Source organism: Tenebrio molitor, chromosome 6 (assembly GCF_963966145.1).
Source record: "Tenebrio molitor chromosome 6, icTenMoli1.1, whole genome shotgun sequence".
Lineage (NCBI taxonomy): Eukaryota > Metazoa > Arthropoda > Insecta > Coleoptera > Tenebrionidae > Tenebrio > Tenebrio molitor.
Genome location: NC_091051.1, coordinates 971,590 through 990,983, shown reverse-complemented (window position 1 = coordinate 990,983; position 19,394 = coordinate 971,590). Strand labels below are relative to the sequence as shown.

The following is a 19,394-nucleotide window of genomic DNA, read 5'->3' as shown; positions in this document are numbered from 1 at the left end:
AAGGTGAAGATTTTTCTCGTTTGGACATAATTTTTAAAAGCAATCTAAAGCTTCCAAAACATTTTTGGGTTGGGAATATACAGTGTTTTTCTTTTAGTTGTCCTCTTTTGTCAATTGTGTTTCACTATTTCTTAAAACTATTTCATGTTTACGTCATTTTGACATTTAATAGAGATAGGAAGAATTTTTGAGAAATAGTGAAATACAATTGACAAAAGAGGAAAACCAAAAGAAAAACAGTGTAATACAACGTGATCAAGAATGGCTGAGTCTGTTGGTAACAATGAAAATTTGAATGATTTTGGTACCACTGTAATCTAAACGCATTTCCGGTTGTCATCTCTGACAGAGTTGACAGGCGAATTTGACGTTTACCATCAAACGGTCATTTTTGTATTAGCATAAACATACCCGACATAACCTAATTTTTTTTTAATGTCGTGTCAAGTTAAAACATCCGGTCAGTGCCAATTACGAAACAGAAAAACACCAATATTTTTCAGTTGTTTCATTGCCAACAGACTCAGTCATTGTTGATCACGCTGTATATAGACTACGTCCACTGATAGAATGCATTTTTTTAAATATCCTTAGATAACAAAATCCCCAAACCATTACATTAAAATATTAAGAAATTATCATAGATTGTGTTGGTAATATCTTGAAGCATTCGCGCCATTGATTCTCATTGGTTGTTATGAAACCCACGCGAAAAATAAATTATATGACATTTCAAATTTGCAATTGTCAGTTCTGTCAAAGTGGTTTAAGCATTTAGATTTGCGACTTTTCATCTTTAGAGCTTTGTTTTGCGATTCTCTGGTTTTAAAAGTTATTAGTTTTGATCGTATTTTTTATACCAATCTAACAAAACATATTTTGAATTTTAAAAAGTACTAAATTAACGACAAAACTTAGTCCACACGGCCCACACCTCCAACTTGGGACAAAAATTAGGTTAGAAACTCATATTTCTCGTGAGAAGTGAGAATTTCTCACGGTCAGTTCCGTGAGAGGAAATCTCCCACCGCTCATACCAACTCAACGGAAATTTATGGTATAGGATAGTAATGCGCGTTCAAATGAAATCCTGGGCTGAGGCAGGCGTTGGAAAAATTATACCATTGAGAACAGTGTAAGGTTTGAATTTCCCGCCGTTTGTTTGTTTGTTGTTTGTTTTCAGCAAAGAGCGCCCTTAGATAATTGCTTCGAGAATAGGAATCGTTAAGTTATTCTATTTTTAATGTAAAACATTGCAAAGAAAGAAAATAAGGAACGATTTTTTTGGCTCTAAATTTTAAGGTTAGCTGTCACCATTTCCAATTAATCTACGCTTTAAAAAAACCACAACAATTCTTCTACTTTTCTTCGGAGAATTTCTGTACCACGGGTTAGAGAATCGCCGCATCGAGTAGACCAAACAGGAGTGGACATCGTCTGAGCCCCCATCCCTGAGGGTGGCAACGGTAATTGGAATTAATACGCGGCCTTGTACGTCCTGCACCAAAAATTGTTAATTTTTCTCTAAACTCGACTCACCCTGAGGAAGTGTTGACGTCACCTTCCAATTTCTTTACCAGCAGCATCGTTGGAAGTCTACAGAGACAACAAAAGAATTAAAATCCACAAAAATCATTTAGCCCGACCATTCTCGTGATTGTCTTTTATTGCTTGTCTTGCCCACCCTGCCGCTGTCCCATCGTCTTCATTGTCTGTCGCCTTTGGTGCGCGAGGTCACTTCTAAAAAAACCCCAATGACACGCACCCAGCGCCACAAACAACCTAAATTAATTAATCCATCATGTATAATAGCCGCGCATCTCGGCATTCCTTCAAACTTATGTCATGTAAAAACAATTGTCAAAGCTAATTGTCGGACTTAATGGCCCCGTTAAGACGCTCGCGTTTACGGCCTCTTAAAGTGTCGAAAAGAAATTAAATTCTTCGACTACCACCGTAATTGTAAATTATCATTTAGTGGTTTTTAAAAAGGCGCCGGCGATTTTATTTGACGGTGGCTTTGTTTCCAAATTGGCAAAACGGTAATGGACCTATTAGGACGCCCTAAACTGACAGTTTTATGACGCGATGCCCTGCGCTAACTGCATTTTTCACGTAATGCACCACATGTCGATGCTCGGATCGAACGTGCAATTACGGCACATGTGGCACTCACTCGAATTTCTATTTTTACGGCAGACATCTCGATCTGACATTTGGCAGCCATGGGAAGTGCTTCGATGAAGGCTGAACGCTTCCTTGGCGAAACCACCGACCCATATGGTCCCTCCGGCCGACCCGCCAGACCGACCGTCTCATCTTATCTAGCTTTTTATTTTTTCCAAGCTCAGACCCTCCACAACTCTTCCTTTCTTCTCACCGTTCGCATCTTCGCCAATCAATTCCTCGCTCCGTCGCTTCTTCATCGGAATTCACAATCACCGTTTTACGAAATGATAACAACGCAAATATCTTCATTTCTTCTTCGTACCCACGGAATCGATCGAGTTTCGAATGCTTCACGACAGATAATCGTACCGATAAATTCCAAGTAGGTAATTACTGCAATTATCTTCATTTCGATATTCTTCGGCGAGTACTGACATTGTCAGATAACTGCACTTGGATAATTTGATTCATCGTGACGTTTAACCGCTTAATCGGAATCATCAATCATCAACCTGACTAGATTTTGTCCAACCATGCCACCAGGTTTGCCAGATTCCAGCGCGACTGAATTTTAAATTTCAACTTCGGAGCTTTTGGTGACCTCGAAATGTGTGATAATCTGTGGCGCGGTCCTGTTTCTGGTAGTCTTCTCCCCTGGTTCCCATATGCTGCACCCCTGACAAAAAATTTAATAACAGTGAAGAAATTGGATAAAATGCGCGAAAGCCTCGGTTTCCTGTAATCCAAACAATCCCCCCGCCATCCCCGCCGTGTCCGTCACACATCCGATTCTTGTTATTTACCGTACGTAGGTACGAGTCCCCTATGGGCAACAGCTGTGATCTAAAAACCCACCCCTGGAACTGGGTGGGGTCGATTTGTGTTACTGGTCTCGTGCCATGTGCGAAACTACGTTGGGAATTTTTCGTAGTTGCATTCGATCCTTAGAAATACGCGCACGCGACACAATTGAAAAGATCGCCAATTACTGTACATCCGGTCCACCACGTCATCCACTTAAGACCCGCCGGTGAACCCTGACACGGACAGTCGACCGCGGCGATGGCCGGCGTTAGCGTGGTCTCCCCGCACAAGATCAACGTCCTCCAGCAGGCCAACTCCCGGGAGATCATCATCCTGCGGAAGGCGCCGATCCTGCCGCAGCCCGCCAAGGACGACGTCCTGCTGACCAACCCCGGCCGCAAGAAGCCGAAGAAGGAGACGCGGACGGCGCCGCAGCCCGTCGCCGTGGCCCGCAGGAACGCGCGGGAGCGCAACAGAGTCAAGCAGGTGAACAACGGCTTCGCCAACCTCCGCCAGCACATCCCCAGCTTCATCGCCGCCGCCTTCGAGGGCAACACCCGCGGCGGCAGCAAGAAGCTCAGCAAAGTCGAGACGCTGCGCATGGCCGTCGAGTACATCCGCAGCCTGGAGGACCTCCTCGCCGACGACGGCACCAGCGAAACCAACATCTCCAACTCTTCGGTGTCGTCGTTCTCGTCGCCCTCGCCCTCGACCAGGGTCTTCCACGACGACGACTCCACCACTCAGTACACCTACCAGATCATACCGGGGCACCTCTACGACGACGCCGACAGTCTCGAGCCGCTCAACGTCGACGACCACATCCTCTCCGATCCCAGCCTGATGGATGCCCAGCTGGAGTTTCGCGGCGCTCAAGACTTGTCCCTCTTGAACAATATGCACGCGAGTGATTCGTTGTCGCCGGGGATGTACAGTGAACAGAGTTTGTCACCTGGGGGGAGTGATCAGAGAGGTTACGACGCGATTTACGCGAGGGACGAAAGGAAGAGTGACGAAGTTCCGGTGATTTCGCTCAAAAACGAAAACGAACTCCCTCACCAAACCAAGAACAACGTCATGGATGTGATGCAGTGGTGGGAGCAGCAGCAGACACCTCACACCACCATCAGCTAGTGACTTAGGTAAGAACCAAAAAAAAAGTCCAGAAAGCAATAACAAAAAATTGTATCAAATAAGATTGAAAGAGTATGATGGGGCCTAGAACTAAACCTTGATACACTCCAGATACACTTGTATAGGAAATATGGAAACATCATCAGAGGATGAATGCAAAGATTTCTTCGTTTGCCGCTAATCTCTTCCCTTTCTTGAATTTGCGACAGTCTCATGTTACGTATTGGTATCCGATTTGCATCCCATTTCTTCGGTTGCCCTCTCCAACCCCCTGTAACCCAATATTTCCGCGTCCGACCTCTCCAGCCCCCGATAAATCACCGAATCGAAGAAATCGAAAGGGTTTATTACCTCCGAGAGACCCGTCCTTTGTGGGAATGATCCCGTTGTTCCTGTGTGGGAAGCTGTAAATTTACGCGTGAAACGCGCAAAAAATTTCAGCCGGTAACGGTCGACAGCAACGGAAAAGGGCGCGTGTCTCGGACTTTGGGATAGGTTGGTGCGAGCTCAACAGAAGAAGGCAAAAAAAAAACACGTTCCCATTCTTCTTCCGGACTCGAGTTCGCATTCACGTTCGTCGTCTTCGAGCATCTCAAGTCCGTCTGGGTTATGAAAGGACGGTGGAATAAGCCTCATTCAAGCTTACCTACGTATTAAAGGTCGCAGACTTTGCCTTCAATGTCACGGCGAGCAATCACGGTGAATTGTGTCTTCGGTACAGAACCGGAGCGAGGCTTTTCATGATCGCAGGAATAATAAACAGAGGGACGGAGCAGGTAATTTTTGCGCGCGAGCTCGATTCTTCGCTAGAAAAAACAAAAAGGTCCCACACGAATGTTTTGTGAGAAATGAAACAATCTCCGATTTGTGATTCGTTTTTCCCCCAAAACTGGTCCCGCTTCCGCCGTTTCTCATCCCCAACGGTCTCGTTAGCATTTTTTCCAGTTTCCTGAAAACTCTCTGCTCGCTGGAGCGTACCGTCGACGGTTTTATCCGTTAAAAATCGTCGTTTTGGTTGGGGCGCAAACTGGCTTTTGTCCTCTCGAGGACACCTTATTTATTCAACGTCCCATACGGGAATTTATTCCCACCGAACTTGTTTTCCGTCGAACAGGTAAAATCCGAAGGGCCTCCAGTTGCACGCTCCATTTTCCGTGCATAACGGCCGACCCATTCTGGTTTCTTTCTTCGACATTTTTATTATTACCATCATCAAGAACCAGTACCGCAGTTAATTTCGGCGATGATTGATCGCGTCTTTTGACAGCCGAATTGACCCCGCCACGAGTGGGAAAATCGGGTTCTGTGTGCTTTGCGAATTCCGCGCAGGGCCGTCGCTACCACCACAAGAAAACTGGACTGCCGCCGAGTCGCCGATAAATCACGACTAATGAAAATTTATTTCGCAAAACTTGATTTGAAGAAACGTGGCGCTATAATAAATTCGCGATCGCTTAAATCATACTTGTCGATGGTATGGAAGCCGTGATTTACGGCCGACGAACAATACTCACGGTGGGAGACAATGCCACATAAACAAATAAATCTTTCTTTAACCGGGACTGCAGCCAGGAAGTAAATATTGGAGCTTGCGGGTTGACAAAACGAGCTTTATTGCTTTTTTTAAGTATTTGTTTGATTAGGTCTTGCGGTAGCGGATCGGGGGCTCCGGTGGGGCCACGGCAAACACGTGCAACACCGCCATTCTTGCCTCTTAATCCTATTAAATCGGGACGAAGGACGGTTGATGTTGCTTCAATTTCTATTTCTTTCAAGGTTGAACTCCCAAATTTCTCAAACTCGCGATTCGCACAAGAATGCAGAATTAATTTGAGGTTATGTCGCACCTTTTCTACTAATCTTACAAACTCAACATACTTACAATTTTTTTGTCGCATTCTACACGTTTTTAAATGTAACAAACACGCAGTGAACAGTGAAAATTGATTCTTTCCAACTTTCAACATTTTTATTATCGACGCTTGAGTCAACTTGACATTTGTCACTTGTTTTATGGTGGTGACTTCGATTTTCCGCCAACGCATCACTTTACATTTTTCTTTAAAAATATTACTTTTTTTTTAATTCGTAACCTTTGTCCCGACCATTTTGTTTTTGATTTGTCTTTTATTATTAATGATTCTTGAATCTCGCCTTGCGAAAATTGCGGAATCTTTGACACTTCCATTGTTTACTTTTGTTACTTTGACAGCTGTCATTTGATGTTGAGGTTATGACCATGATCCCGGCTCCGAGTCTGAATTACGCTGCAATTTATCGTCGAAATTTCCAGGATGCACCCTTCGTGAGATAATGGGAGGCAAAATTACCATTACCATTAAGAACTTTTACCGTGTACCTGGACGACACCCTTCTCGAGGTCCAGAATTAGCATAATTTCCACATTACATAATCTGTTCCCAGTTAAGTTCTTTCCATTCACCGACTATGGGTACATGTGTCTGGTAATATTTCACGGCTGTACCATAAATAATTTCCCATTCATTCTGATTTAGGACCGGGTGACGATTCAATTCGGGAAAAAAATATGAAAATTTGGGAATCGCTCGGCCGCGACTAATCTCATTCAGCGATCGTAGGAGGTGCCAATGCATCAGCCTCTTAGTGTCGCCTCGGCTGTCACAACATTTCGGCTCGTAGATCAGACTTAGCGCTCCAAAGGGTTGACGCGTTCGACGAGTGTATTCCGGTGCGGCGGCGAGTTGGGAACGAATGTGGAACAAGTGGTGGCGAGACTAGGGAAGAAGTGTGCCAGATGTCAGTGTCTGACGCACATGTGGTCGTCTTCCTCCGCGGAAGTACCTCACTAATGGCACCCACCTATTTACCGCCAAGTGCTTCGAGACGAGACGCGACTTTTCGAAACGTTTTCGAATTGTAAATTAGCGCCCCCGTTTCTCAGAATCCAACCGATAAAAACGTAAACTATTCGAACATTTCCCTGACGCTCCATAAATCAGGCGGATAATGAATGCGTCCCGATACCTCCTGAATATATTTAATAACGATCTGATTTGTTGCGTGCGGAATAATTAATAAAGTCGCATGCATTTTAGAGCACTTATCATTTGGTCTGATGGGGCCCGGTTTAACTTATGTCCTTGTCGGGTAATTAATTATGGGGCGCTCGTCTTATTGCAGTAAATTCTCGAGTTCTACTTAAAGACAATGATCGATGTTATGTGTACTGTTATGGCGAGAATAACGTAATTCGTTACGGAAAGTGACGTCCGACCAGGAGAAATTGCGGGGAAAGGACGGAAGGGAACGGTGCAACGGTGGCACTTTCCACCTCACAACGTTTAAATACATTTCACGTTTTTATTTACAAGCTCCGTGATGATACCGTCATGGAGGTCTCGTCATGGCGGCGGAAGGACGCCCGATACGCAACGGTTAGACTCGCGCAAATCTAACGACCTACAACAAGGAAAGACACAAAGAAAGCATTAAAATATTTTGCTGATTCTGAGAGATAGAAAAATAAAAACCAATTACAGGACACTGTTTGATAAATTCAAATGTGTCATGTACAAAATAATAATTTCAGAAATATTTTCTTAAGTATACAGGGTGTCTCAAAATTCGCGAATTCCGAATTCAGAGCGTGGTAGGGAAGGGCCCAGTGGAGCTCGAAAAATACTTAGAAAAAAAAAATCTCTCTTCCTGAAGAAGATATAAGCAGTTTAATTTTGTTCAATACATAGCAGCCACAGTGACAAAATACTATTCTAGCTACGTTGCCGTTCCATTTTTTGGAAAAATTGCAAAAATTTAAGAATTTTTTACTCCAAAGTAAAGCTATTCTTCAAAAATTGTTTTACGTAACAACAAAGTATGTCTTCGTATAATCCATCTGCATCTTTACACCCAATGTATAGGAGAAGAAAGAAAATTTAAAAAAATGAAAACATGCCTCATCCGTTAAAGTTCATTTTTTGAGTGATAAGGAATTAATAAAAAAAAAAAAAATAAAGATGATGGTGTCGAAAATGGTAAAAGACATTTTTGTATTGCGGCGTAATCCGGTAGTTGTTGCATTAACAGCCATCATAACCGGAGTTTATTTACGAGAAGCATTATTGGGTTCTTGTGCGGTGCTTAAGTATGTTTATGTAAAGTGCTAAAGCCATCAAGTCGGCTCGGCAAAAACCGTCGCCGCCCTTGATGATAAACCAACACGTGTTTATCGTTGTGCGCACTTAAAATAACTGTTTTTGTCGTGTTCCAGATCCGCCACCGGTCCCACCCCCAGTGCCAGCAAGAGACTCCGATTGTGATTTTAGTGAAATTTGAAAGGACCCCGACTGTTGTTATTGTAAACGAATTTTAACGTTGTTTTTAGAGAAATTTTTATCGATATATTTGTATCATAGTTAATTTATTTTTGTACTTGTTTTAAGACTGTATAGAATACGTTAGGACTAGGGTAATATTGTGATTGTTCCGTAATGAGGTGCCTTAATTGCCTTCGAAGTGCCGGACGTGGAGAGCGACACCCGCTCAAAAGATTCTAATTTCTTTCTTTGGGAAATAAATCAGGATTAGATTCAGTCCTTGCTTTCGACGTCTGGCAGCGATTGTGTAGTTTCTTAAGGATAAGAACTTAGTTTAATGATCTCATCAGACTTGTTACTAGACATTTTTGTAAATAAAACTCTTTTGAAATTTATCTATTTATGTGGAACGGCCCCCGGGGAGCGGTGCCACCGCTTCCGACGGCTCAATTTCGAGCCACCCCTTTGATCGTAGGGCACAAATTCCTCATTAAAATTCGGTGTCATTCTCTGCGTGTGTCGAAAACCCAAAAGTCATCCAATTTAAACCGAAAATGGGACCGAAATTACCCCACATAAAAGCGGAATTTCTCCGAAAACGAGCCGAATTAAAGCGCTAAATTCAGAAATCCCCGACTGCGCTGTTGAGCTCTTCGTCGAACAATTTCGCATCTGCCCCCGGCTCGATGGCCATCGACGATATCGGGAAGAGTTGAGTAGAGAGCGAATCACAATGACCACCTCCGACTGCGTCTTTGTCGACATCGTAATTGCCGTCCCCGCACCCGCATCCAACCACTTTTGGCGGGAGCGACGGCGGCGCAACCTTGACATTGCCGATCGACCTGAAGGGCCGGATAAATTAAAAACGGAGGAGGGGCGCCGGGGGACGGCCAGATGTTCAGCTGTTGGGGTTCGGCGTCCTTTTCTACCTACCTGGTGGGGCCCTTCGCGGCGAGGCGGGGCTGGGGGGCCGTGTGCAGACACGCTTCGTGCCACGCGACTGTTGAATTCGGATTTGCACAACAATTGACGGGATTTTCTATTCTTCGGGGAGTAACTGCCAGTGGGCCCCTTGTGCGCTCACGGACACAAGCGATGACTCCCTCTTGGACTGCACCCGACCTAATCTCCCACTCACCGCTCGATCTCCAGAGTCCCGAGTTGATTCGGTGCAAAACTGCACCTGGGGAGAGACTAGTGGCGTTGAGTGTGTTCAAGACTGTACGAAGGGTGGCTATAAAAGAATTCGTAATAAATCAGGATCCGACTGCATCGGGGCTGTAGTTACGCAACTTCATGAAGCTCGTGTCCGATTGATTATAGTCCTGTCAATGAGAATTTTTATTCCAGAGTCCTTTAATGCTGGTGTTCTGGAAAGGAATTTAAATGGACACCTGTCCTTTAAAAAACGTTTAAATGTCCACCTAGTCGACCATATCTGGGGTCGGTGGAGCGGCGCGACGCGTGCACCGGAAAATAGGAGCAGGGGTGGCCTTCAAGCTCAAGTAAATAAACAAGAAATTATAATTTTACTTGTTCTATTTTGTTATTGTGTCTTGCACCCTGTGAAGGATAAAAATAATTAAAAATTTCAGGTGAAAACACCTCTCGAACGACAGTAGTAACAACTTAGAAAATTCAAATTTCTACACAAAAATGTATTTTGTTTATTTATTTTGTTGCTAATTTAGTCCTATGTACTTTTCGAAATACAAAACAATGACTGCTTTTGAACGTTGCAGTTATCACCGTAAAAATATTTTCCTTCCAAATACTCGTTGCAAAAGATGTTAAAAATCTTAAGAATAATTATTTGAAATGTCAACTTGCTTTGTGTCCGACCAACAAAAATTTCATGATTACCAACCAAAAAATATTTTAGAAGTCTCAAATTGGCTTTAAAAATATTATTTCGTCTCCAAATTACAAAAATCTCAACCTTCAAAATATTCTAACCTTACTTTTTTCTCGAGTTTCCATTTGGAATTTTATTTTTTCTCCAAATGATAAAAATGATCATTTCGCGTCTAAATGGCAAAAATCTTTCTACTACCAACCTAAAATATGTTTTGGAAGCGACATAACAGTCAATTTCACCTGCAAATAGCAAAAATCTTGCATTTACACTGTTTTTCTTTTGGTTTTCCTCTTTTGTCAATTGTATTTCGCCATTTCTCAAAATTATTTCCTATCTCTATTAAATGTCAAAGTGACAAAACAGGAAAACCAAAAGAAAAACACTGTATTACCGTTCAGATATTTCAGAACCGTTTCATTGTCAAAATTCAAAATTACCACCTTAATACAGCACTACTATTGGTTAAATAGTGTCCAATGGATCTTTAAACTACAGTTTCTATAGTCCAATTTTTTTTAAATCAATTGTCAATGTCAAAATTCCCTCAAAGACCAGGCTGTACCACCCTAAAACCTTTCATTTCGGGACACCTCTATCGTAAAATCTACCTAGATCAGGTTTGAGGTTTTATCAGTAATTTTCAAATGTCAGAAAAGTTTCAGGTGTAACCAAATTTTATACCAAAAGACAAGAAATAAAGACGATAATGACACTAAAAAGTGCAACTGAACATACAGGAAAATTCATTTTCAGAATCTAACCCCCAATCGGCTTCCGAATATGATTCTGCGGAAGAGGAATGTCCTCAATTGGTAGATTTCCCATCAATTTTTTCCAGTCCTCTCTAATCAGTTCCTCGCAGTGACGAACCCATATATTAAAAGAAAATACCTCGAATATGATGTGTGCATCTTTACTGCAATTTAGCATGGTCGGTTTTTCTGTCTGCATTTCTTCACGTAATCTAATCATAGCCAATTTTTCTTGTTGTGTTAGATCCTTGTTTTCGGAAACTCATTTAACTTTGTATTTTTATTTAAATGTAATTGTGCCTTCAATAGCGCAAGCGCCTTTACATCAAAATGACTGACATACAGTTGACATTTTACGTTGCCAATCTAATAACTATCAAATAACCAGTGGCTTATACTAACATGACAACACTTTGACAATTGATTATAAAAAAAAATGGAGTATATGATTTAAGCTTCTAAGTCCTGTAGACTGTAGGGTAGGATATCACACAGGAAAAATGTCTTCCATTGGCATTTTTAGTGTAAGTGAGTGCGTGGTGTTGGTCCAAGTTATATTCGGAGGAAAATGTGATTGAGGTTAGAACGCTATCAAAATGTGCTAAGTATTATTATTTCTATTTTCTTTGTGTACCTTTAATATTTAAAGGTCAAATTGTTCAATTTGCAGTGTACTACACTGTAAAGAAGTACAGTTAGGGACACGGAATTTCGGGCATAATTTTTCTGTCACTCTTTGTCAACGTGACATTCAAAAGTCAAATTTTGAAATTTATTTTCTGTTCACGTCAATTGCATGTCAATCATTGATAATGTAAAGCCTATTTTATATTTTTTGACAGTATATTGATTGACATTGATGCCCGAAATTCCGTGTCTCCAACTGTACATATTCATATTGTCTTCGTGACTATATCAGAACTATCTAAAATTCTTGTATTAGGTATTAGATCCTCACCCTTTTGGGCAATTTTTTCAAAACTCTGCAACCCCTTCCCCAACGACAGTTTGTGAGTAAGCTTTTCGAAATACCCACCTGTGCAAGCAGCACACGTGACGTTCCACGGTACTGCACAGTCACAGTCACGTGTCCGATAATGGCAAAACTTCCGGCCCATTAATCCGTCAATTAATTTTTTTTTTAAACGAATTCACGCTCGAACCTCCCCTTTTTCGAAATTCACTAATTCCCATAAGCTCCCGGAATAATTCCGGCTTCCGGTCGTCGCGGCCCACTGGATCTTTGAATAATATCAGAAGTGTGTCGTGGATAAGAAAATGAAGCGTTTCCGGTGTTCGAGTCAAAACTACGAAACACCCCTTGCGTGCGGACACGTGTACGCAGGGGTGATCAAAGCGAAAAAATCGCTGCAATTTGTCGGTGTTGCGACAGAAAGTGGACTCCGGTCCTGTTGGGGTCGCTGCTGTGGTGGTTAATTAGTTTCGTACCTCGCGGACAGTAGGTCTTGAATTGAGGCGAACATATGACGCTGTAAATAAGTATTCTCAATCAATTTCTTAACTGTAAAATCGAACTGGCTCCCAATTAAAAACCGAACAGCTCTTCCACCGGATTTGGCCCCACAAAAAAAAATATAAATCCAGACACAAAAGAGATTTCCCAGTTCGGATTTCGCTATTGTGTCCTTGACACTCATCCCAGGTCACATGATCAGATCGGGACCCTCCGACCTAACGGTTTTCTTTTGTGGGGGCGACCTTTCGATACTGTACACCATTTTGAGTTTGTCGAAGAAATTCAAACAGGGGCGGCGCGTTTGTGCTTTAATTGAACAAGCCGTGGTGCCCTCTTTAAATTGTTTTTTGTCACGCTTCTACAAACGCAGACATTGAAATTCGATTGGGGCCCAAGCGGAAAAAATCATAAAAGGATTACTCAGACGTGATTTATTTACACTCGGATGGATCTAGTGTCTTCGCACGATCGACTCTTGTTTCAAAACGTCATGTACTTGGCGCAATTACATCGCAGAGAGCGCCGACGAGGGCGCCACGAAACATGTCGCGATACTAGCGGCATCTGCTGTAAAGCTTCACAACCAACAATCGAGACGCAAACCCGTTGGATCGAAATCCTGCTGTAAATTTTTGTTGGGGGGCACACTCGCATGTGCGATGGTGGTGTAATGGTCAGCATAGTTGCCTTCCAAGCAGTTGATCCGGGTTCGATTCCCGGCCATCGCATGCAATTTTTTTTATTTGTTACTATGTAATTAACAATCGCAAAATAAATGCATCAGTAATAAATAAACAAAACAACTGACACTGTTGAACTGTTGCTTCCTGGCTTCGGGAAACTGCCGACACAATAGAATTAATAATGAATTAAACGTTTGTTTGGAAAAATCCTTGTTGACAGGTCTACTTCATTTGTTTTTTAATTATCCGTCAATTTAGACAACATCGTATAAAACGAAAATGATAGTCTCAACACCTGAAAAAATAAATTATTCAAAATTTTCTCCATTTCGGTTACAACCCCTATGAAGGTTTGAAAGTCAAGGGTCCTGACCCCCATTGCCGAAAAGCTCACATCCTTCTGTGCCCTCGTGATTACAAACATCATGTCCTTCTTGAGGCTGACACCTTCAAGATTGTACCACTCACTTGCAAAAATAGCTTGTGGGAGTTTGCTAGCCTGCAAAGTACAAATAAAAGTTGTGATGGAACAGTTTTGGGCGAATACGTGGTCGATGACTTCGTTGCCGAGGGTGCAGAAGAGGAACAGTTGCAACAAATGTCCGAAGAGGTACGCACCAACAGCTGTGAAGAGAGCCACGTCGACTTGCGCCTACAAAACAATGTCAAGCATACAATAGACAATTGAAGGAAGACAATACGAAGGTCATGATCAAAGCGGCGACACAAAGAGCGGTGACACTGGAAAAGAGCTGGACAAAAGAGGTGACACTGAAGATTTCGGCGGTTTCTTTGCACACGTGTGTCAACATGGTGTGGTGTGCGATGCAAGATTCGAGTAACTTGCGGTTTTCGTCGTCCTGGGAGTTGACCGTTGTTTTGGTGAGTTGAGTCAACTCTCTAGTGACTTCCGTGGCGTTCTTGGTGCCCAATTTACCCAAAGTTTCCGCCAGAAGAATGTACTGGGCCACTATGTTGCTGCAAATTCCTACAAACAAGAAGTCGTGACCGCAGATTCCTACCACGATGAAAGCGATATTGGTCATCCACTCGACCACATAGATGACCTCGTAGAAAGGACTTTTGCTCCAGTCGAAAGGGTAGACCGCCTCGAAGGGCAAAACCCTCTCTCCGGTTCTCAGGGGCGAACTCAAAAACCCAAAAGCGAACGAACCACCGCTGATAAACATCGTAATAGCTCCACCTATGATGATGTTGTTGTAAAACTCCAATCTCTTGACGACTTCCGCACCTCCAACTCTGGCCGGCCAGAAGTCGTGCCAAATCAAACCCAACACTTTCCTCAACTTGTCGCTGTACACGTACATCACGGACATCTTGGTGATGGCCTGAAAGCAACTCTCACCCTGTGAAATTTCTTCACAAACTCACCTGGAAAGTTGTGGAGACGGTGGACATCGCCGAAGCAATTTTCGTGATGTCTTTGATGTTAACAGCAACGAAAGCGACTTGGCCGCACTCGATGAACACGCAAATTGCCAGCATGATCCAGTTTGTGATTTTGGTCGCGACGGTGCGCTTCTCCGGCCAGAAGTTCGTCGACTCCAGGAGGAGTTTCGGAATGAAGAGTGACTTCTTGACTGGGTCCCTCAAGGGAAAGATGTCGCCGCGCTTAGTCATGCTAATGGGGGTGGCAATCAAGAGCAGACTTATATAGAGTCTCGAGAAAAAAATCTGTGGCGTCGAAGGGTTATAACAAATTTAAACAGTTGAAGCGAAGTTTCAACTAGCGTCAATAAGTAATGACATAAAATAATTTGGGGGTGGCGTTTGATAAAGTATTAATGCGAACGTCTCATGTGTAAAGGGAACTTCATGAACTATTCAAAGGGGTAAAATATTCAAGTCATTTCAAACTAGTTTATTGTCTACATTTTTCTACACTAGACCTTACACTATCGATACAAATTTACACTCTTTCTTCGAGGATCACCCGGAACCCGTCCGCCCTCTTCAGGATGATGTCGGCTTGCAACTGGAAGTCCTTCTCAGGGACGACCGACTTGATCTTAAAGTTGCGAACGATCTGGGCCAGCAGGATTTTCAGTTTCAACATGGCGTACTTCCTCCCTGAAAGAAACGCACCAATCGTGGAACTACAAGAATTGTATTCGTACCGACACAGCTCCTGGGCCCTGCGCTGAAAGGGATGAAACTGTAGTAGTGTCTCTGTTGGCACCGCTCCGGAAGGAAATTGTCAGGATCGAATTTTTCAGGATTGGGGAAATATTCAGGATTGCGGTGCACCAAGTACTGTGGTATCCCCACGCTGGTCCCTATGGGCAAGATGTAGTCAGCGGAAGCTGAAATGATCGAGTAGCATAATTTGTATCTTTTCGCTTCATCACTCTTACCTAGTTTGACCTCCTCGTTGATCACTCTGGTGATCAGAGGGACCGGGGGGTACAAGCGCAGCGTCTCCAGAAGGACCCTCTCCAAGTACTTCATCTCCATGGTGTCGTTAAAACTGACAGGTCTGTCGCTGTCCTGGAAGATGTCTCTCAGTTCTTGATACACCTTCTCCTGGATGTCAGGATAGACTCCTAGGATGCAGAGGAAGAAACTCGACGCAGCTGCTGTGGTGTCGTGTCCTTCAAACATAATAGTGTTGACTTCTTCTCTGATGTCTTGGTCGTTCAATTTGTTCCCTTCTGTGTGACCCGCTTCTACCATGAAGTCCAAAAACGCCAGTCTCTTCTTTTCACCAACAGCTTCGTCGTTTTCGTCGAGATCATCTCTGAGAGCGCTCCCGTAGCTCAGTCCCGTCTCGTTCTTCTTGATGTCCTCTTCGGTTTCTTTGACCGCAGTGGTGTAGAGACTGACATCGCCCGCTTTGCTCCTCTCGAAATACGCCTTCTTCTTCTTTTGGATCACTTGATCGGTGAGCGTGTGGATGATTTTCAGGAGAGAGCTCTGCTCCTTGAACTTTTTGCTGAAGCTAAAAATGAAGTTGGAGCGCATCCAGAAGTAAATGTGTCTGTAGTGGAGGATCGCGCACATACTGAAAACTCCCGGTCAGAAGGAATATCTGCAAGAACTGCCACTTACTCCATCACAGCTTTGGCGTACTTGAAGCTCGACTCCGAGTCTCTGGTTTTCTTCACCCCCATCACGGTTTCTGAAAAGTTTGTGGCTAAATTTTGTACGAGAATCATTGAAGAGTACCTAAGAGGACGTCCACGGTGGCGCCGCTCATGTAGTCGTGGATGTCGCAGATCTGGTTCAGCACATTATTTCTGAGCTGGTCGACTAAATCTTTGGCGTTTTGGTTGAAGACTGGGATGAAAGTCTTCAGGATGGATTGGTGGAAAGTCGGAGCTATCATCTTGCGATGGGATCGCCACCTCTCCCCTGAAAAATCGTCGTGACTCGGAGGAAACATTCTTTGAGTGAGTACCTTTGCTGATGAGGAGGCCGTCGCCGAGCCAGGGCTCGAAAAATCCGTACTCGGAGCTCTTCTCCAGATGGGTGTTGCTCCCCAAAATCACCTACAACAGTCTGAATTATTTTTCGCAAGGGAAAAAAAAACAATTCAGTTACTTCTACGTCACGAGGGTCCATCAATGCTACACCCAGTTTGTTACCGAACCAAACCCTCACCACGCTCCCTTTTTCCTTGGCCATTTCTATAGCCATTTCCAATATCTCTGGAAAGGATAATGCAGCTTGAATTTATTTGCTTGTTTCCTCACCTGTAGGAGTTTTGTTTATCGCAAGATGGGCATTGCCAAACAGAGGCAAAGGAGGGTATCCCGGAACCTTATTTCCGAGTTTGGTGGACCGCAACGATTGAAACCAAAAATGGTAGATGGTCAAAATTCCTACAATGGAAACAAGGAAGAAGACCACCGAAGATCCCAAACCGAGAGACTGTGCTAATGACTCTTCTACAACACTCATTTTTTTCAGATTCACTCAACGTGTTGACATTAAAACTGCTTCGCAATGGAAGTAACAGTCCTATAAATAAGCTTCCCTCAATGCATATTGATGATAAATTTCACAATAGACAAATGAATGTAATGAATTGTAATGAACGCCAAGTATCCAAGTCATCGTTGTTAAAATGATATTTAAAAAAAAATTACTCAACGGTCAAAGTTGAAAAATTAAACCAATTCTTGTAGCTTTTGTGGCAAAAGTGACGCACGCAGTGACATTGATGAAGGTCAAAACTCTTCTTACCTAGTTTTTTCTTACTTCTACTACAATCATGTCAATCGACACGTTACAACTTTACTCGTGTTTGTTTCTATTCGTATTTTAACCCGGAAGTGAATTTAAATTGTTTAAATCAATGAACTTCGCAAACTAATAAGGTTTTTGATCGATGTTTTCTCCACTGGTTTAATAATTTTTTAAGTGGGATGCTGAGGTTCAGCTTTTGCAGGGTTGCAACAAGTGGCTGTTTTGCAACACGCACTTGAGGGTTGTTCAGGGTAGACCAACCTATTATTTCATAATTAAGTTGTAGCGAGCTCTCCTAAAACAAACAAGGACTCAGAGGCTTGTTTTATAAGGTCGTGTCGTTCTATTTTTAAAATTTTCACAAAAATGTTCCACCTGAGTTGTTTGTCTTGGCGAGATGGTTCGGAATTTTATTCTTGCTTAGGTAATAATTCAAAACAAATACATACAGGGTGAGAAGATAGAACGCCAGAGAAGAAGATGCTGTTCTTCAGTCCTTTAATGACGACGGTAGAAGAACTATATTTACCGCGAATCTATCAATATTTTAGAAGAACTGAATGACCAAATTCACGAAGCACTGGCTATTGTTATTCCTAATATGCTTAGACTGACAAAGGAAAATTTAATAAAACGAACTCGCCTATTCCTTCAGATGAAAGGTGGTCATTTTTAACACTTGTTATAAATTATTCTTTTTTGTTCGACACTGTCAGAATTTGAGAATTTTCTCCTGTGTGAATGGATTTTGATAAATTTGACAACTTGTCAAAACGAAACGTCAAGCTAATTTTAAAGATTTTAAGCGATTTAGAGCCTTTTTTAAGGGGCTCGTCGAACAAAAAAACGTATTCAACTATTTTATTTTGCATTTTTTTTATTTCATTTGTTGCATTCTACATCATTTAAGTTATAAAATTATATCTCAAATTTTTACTAATAATGATGCTAAAATAAATAGGTTAGTTTATTCGCTAAAATTATACACATGAATTTAGCTGTTAAATTCAATTTATTAAAGAATACACAACCACATTATAGTTATACACCAGAAAGTTGTTTGGAAAATGACAGTTACAAGTTATATTTTGATAGAACAATTTTAACTGACATTCATATTAAGCATAACAGACCAGACATTATAATTTTAAATAAACAACAAAAGCAAGCACATCTTTTAGATATAGCTGTTCCAAATTCACATAATATAACACAGACATATAACACAAAAATTAATAAATATTTAGAGCTGTCCGTTGCTATGAGAAATCTTTGGTGTTTAGAAAAAATTTCGATTTTACCACTTGTAATTTCAGCAACGGGAATAGTACCGCAATCTCTTTTTAAAAATTTAAAAATTCTGGATTTAGATAACACATTGGTAGTTGAAATTCAAAAAGGTATATTATTATACTCATGTCACATCGTGAGGAAGTTCCTTAACATTGACACAGAACATAATACACAACAAAGTCAAAATGCGGAGGCAAGACGCCGGTAATTATGTTGATAAGCACTGCACTATTACTTGATAGTAATATCCGTAATAGTGTATGTACTCCGGCAAAATTGCCGTGCCGCCGGGTGGAGGTGGGATAGGTTAGTTTAATCCAGTTTTGTCTTGTTTCTTTCAGAACTGCCACTGTGCTTGATCTGTTGTTCAAAACCTACGTCTAACTCCAGCTTTTTGCAATGTCAAGAATGTTCCTAAAAGTTTTTCTTCCATTTCAACGATGACGCGTCCCGCTCGTGTAGCTACGCTAATACGTTGCAGATGCAGAGTGTATGCACAAGGTCAAGATAAATTTCTTGTGATTCCGATTCACTTCACAGGCCCTGCATATTTCACTTTTTACTAAAATTTTTAAGGTAGTATAGTTATAATATATAATATTACTCACTTGACGCTACGTCGCCATTTTACCTTCCATCAACAATTCATCATACCCCTCCCGTCAATTTCCCATACCCCTCAAGGTTACAATTGCTCTGGAAATTTTCACTCAT

The 19,394-nt window shown here is 42.2% G+C and overlaps 3 protein-coding genes, 1 long non-coding RNA gene and 1 other non-coding gene across 5 annotated transcripts; 2 read left to right on the top strand and 3 right to left on the bottom strand.

Annotated features, from left to right (window-relative positions):
* The first annotated feature begins 1,594 nt into the window (after positions 1–1,594).
* Positions 1,595–8,800, top strand: LOC138134148 (achaete-scute complex protein T8-like). The gene is made up of 2 exons (XM_069052245.1): positions 1,595–4,115; positions 8,360–8,800. Exon 1 carries the CDS (start codon positions 3,232–3,234, stop codon positions 4,105–4,107), a length of 876 nt encoding a protein of 291 aa, XP_068908346.1. The 5' UTR covers positions 1,595–3,231; the 3' UTR covers positions 4,108–4,115; positions 8,360–8,800.
* Positions 8,801–13,151: 4,351 nt separating this feature from the next.
* Positions 13,152–13,223, top strand: TRNAG-UCC (transfer RNA glycine (anticodon UCC)). Its single transcript has one exon. It is a non-coding gene; the product is annotated as a tRNA-Gly (tRNA).
* Positions 13,219–14,819, bottom strand: LOC138133068 (odorant receptor Or1-like). The gene is made up of 4 exons (XM_069050861.1): positions 14,571–14,819; positions 13,880–14,527; positions 13,519–13,830; positions 13,219–13,473 (listed from the first exon to the last, which is right to left on the bottom strand). The coding sequence occupies exons 1-4, from the start codon at positions 14,817–14,819 to the stop codon at positions 13,417–13,419; spliced, it is 1,266 nt and encodes a 421-aa protein (XP_068906962.1). The 3' UTR covers positions 13,219–13,416.
* A 226-nt stretch (positions 14,820–15,045) lies between these two features.
* Positions 15,046–17,154, bottom strand: LOC138134147 (cytochrome P450 4g15-like). The gene is made up of 8 exons (XM_069052244.1): positions 16,892–17,154; positions 16,740–16,846; positions 16,597–16,687; positions 16,365–16,550; positions 16,248–16,317; positions 15,554–16,200; positions 15,317–15,502; positions 15,046–15,269 (listed from the first exon to the last, which is right to left on the bottom strand). The coding sequence occupies exons 1-8, from the start codon at positions 17,097–17,099 to the stop codon at positions 15,109–15,111; spliced, it is 1,656 nt and encodes a 551-aa protein (XP_068908345.1). The 5' UTR covers positions 17,100–17,154; the 3' UTR covers positions 15,046–15,108.
* A 1,226-nt stretch (positions 17,155–18,380) lies between these two features.
* On the bottom strand, positions 18,381–19,394 carry LOC138133712 (uncharacterized). Its single transcript, XR_011160497.1, has 2 exons — positions 19,289–19,394; positions 18,381–19,242 (listed from the first exon to the last, which is right to left on the bottom strand). It is a non-coding gene; the product is annotated as an uncharacterized lncRNA (long non-coding RNA).

Excerpts from the sequence above, each read along its gene's own strand:
- LOC138134148 (XM_069052245.1), top strand. The coding sequence starts at position 3,232 with ATGGCCGGCGTTAGCGTGGTCTCCCCGCACAAGATCAACGTCCTCCAG.
- LOC138133068 (XM_069050861.1), bottom strand. The coding sequence starts at position 14,819 with ATGACTAAGCGCGGCGACATCTTTCCCTTGAGGGACCCAGTCAAGAAG. Across the intron at positions 14,528-14,570 it reads CCGTCTCCACAACTTTCCAG|GCCATCACCAAGATGTCCGT; the intron begins GTGAGTTTGTGA and ends AGTTGCTTTCAG. Across the intron at positions 13,474-13,518 it reads ACTTTCAAACCTTCATAGGG|GTGTTGAGACTATCATTTTC; the intron begins GTTGTAACCGAA and ends TTATTTTTTCAG.
- LOC138134147 (XM_069052244.1), bottom strand. The coding sequence starts at position 17,099 with ATGAGTGTTGTAGAAGAGTCATTAGCACAGTCTCTCGGTTTGGGATCT. Across the intron at positions 16,688-16,739 it reads TGGACCCTCGTGACGTAGAA|GTGATTTTGGGGAGCAACAC; the intron begins GTAACTGAATTG and ends AGACTGTTGTAG. Across the intron at positions 15,270-15,316 it reads AGGGCCCAGGAGCTGTGTCG|GGAGGAAGTACGCCATGTTG; the intron begins GTACGAATACAA and ends CGTTTCTTTCAG.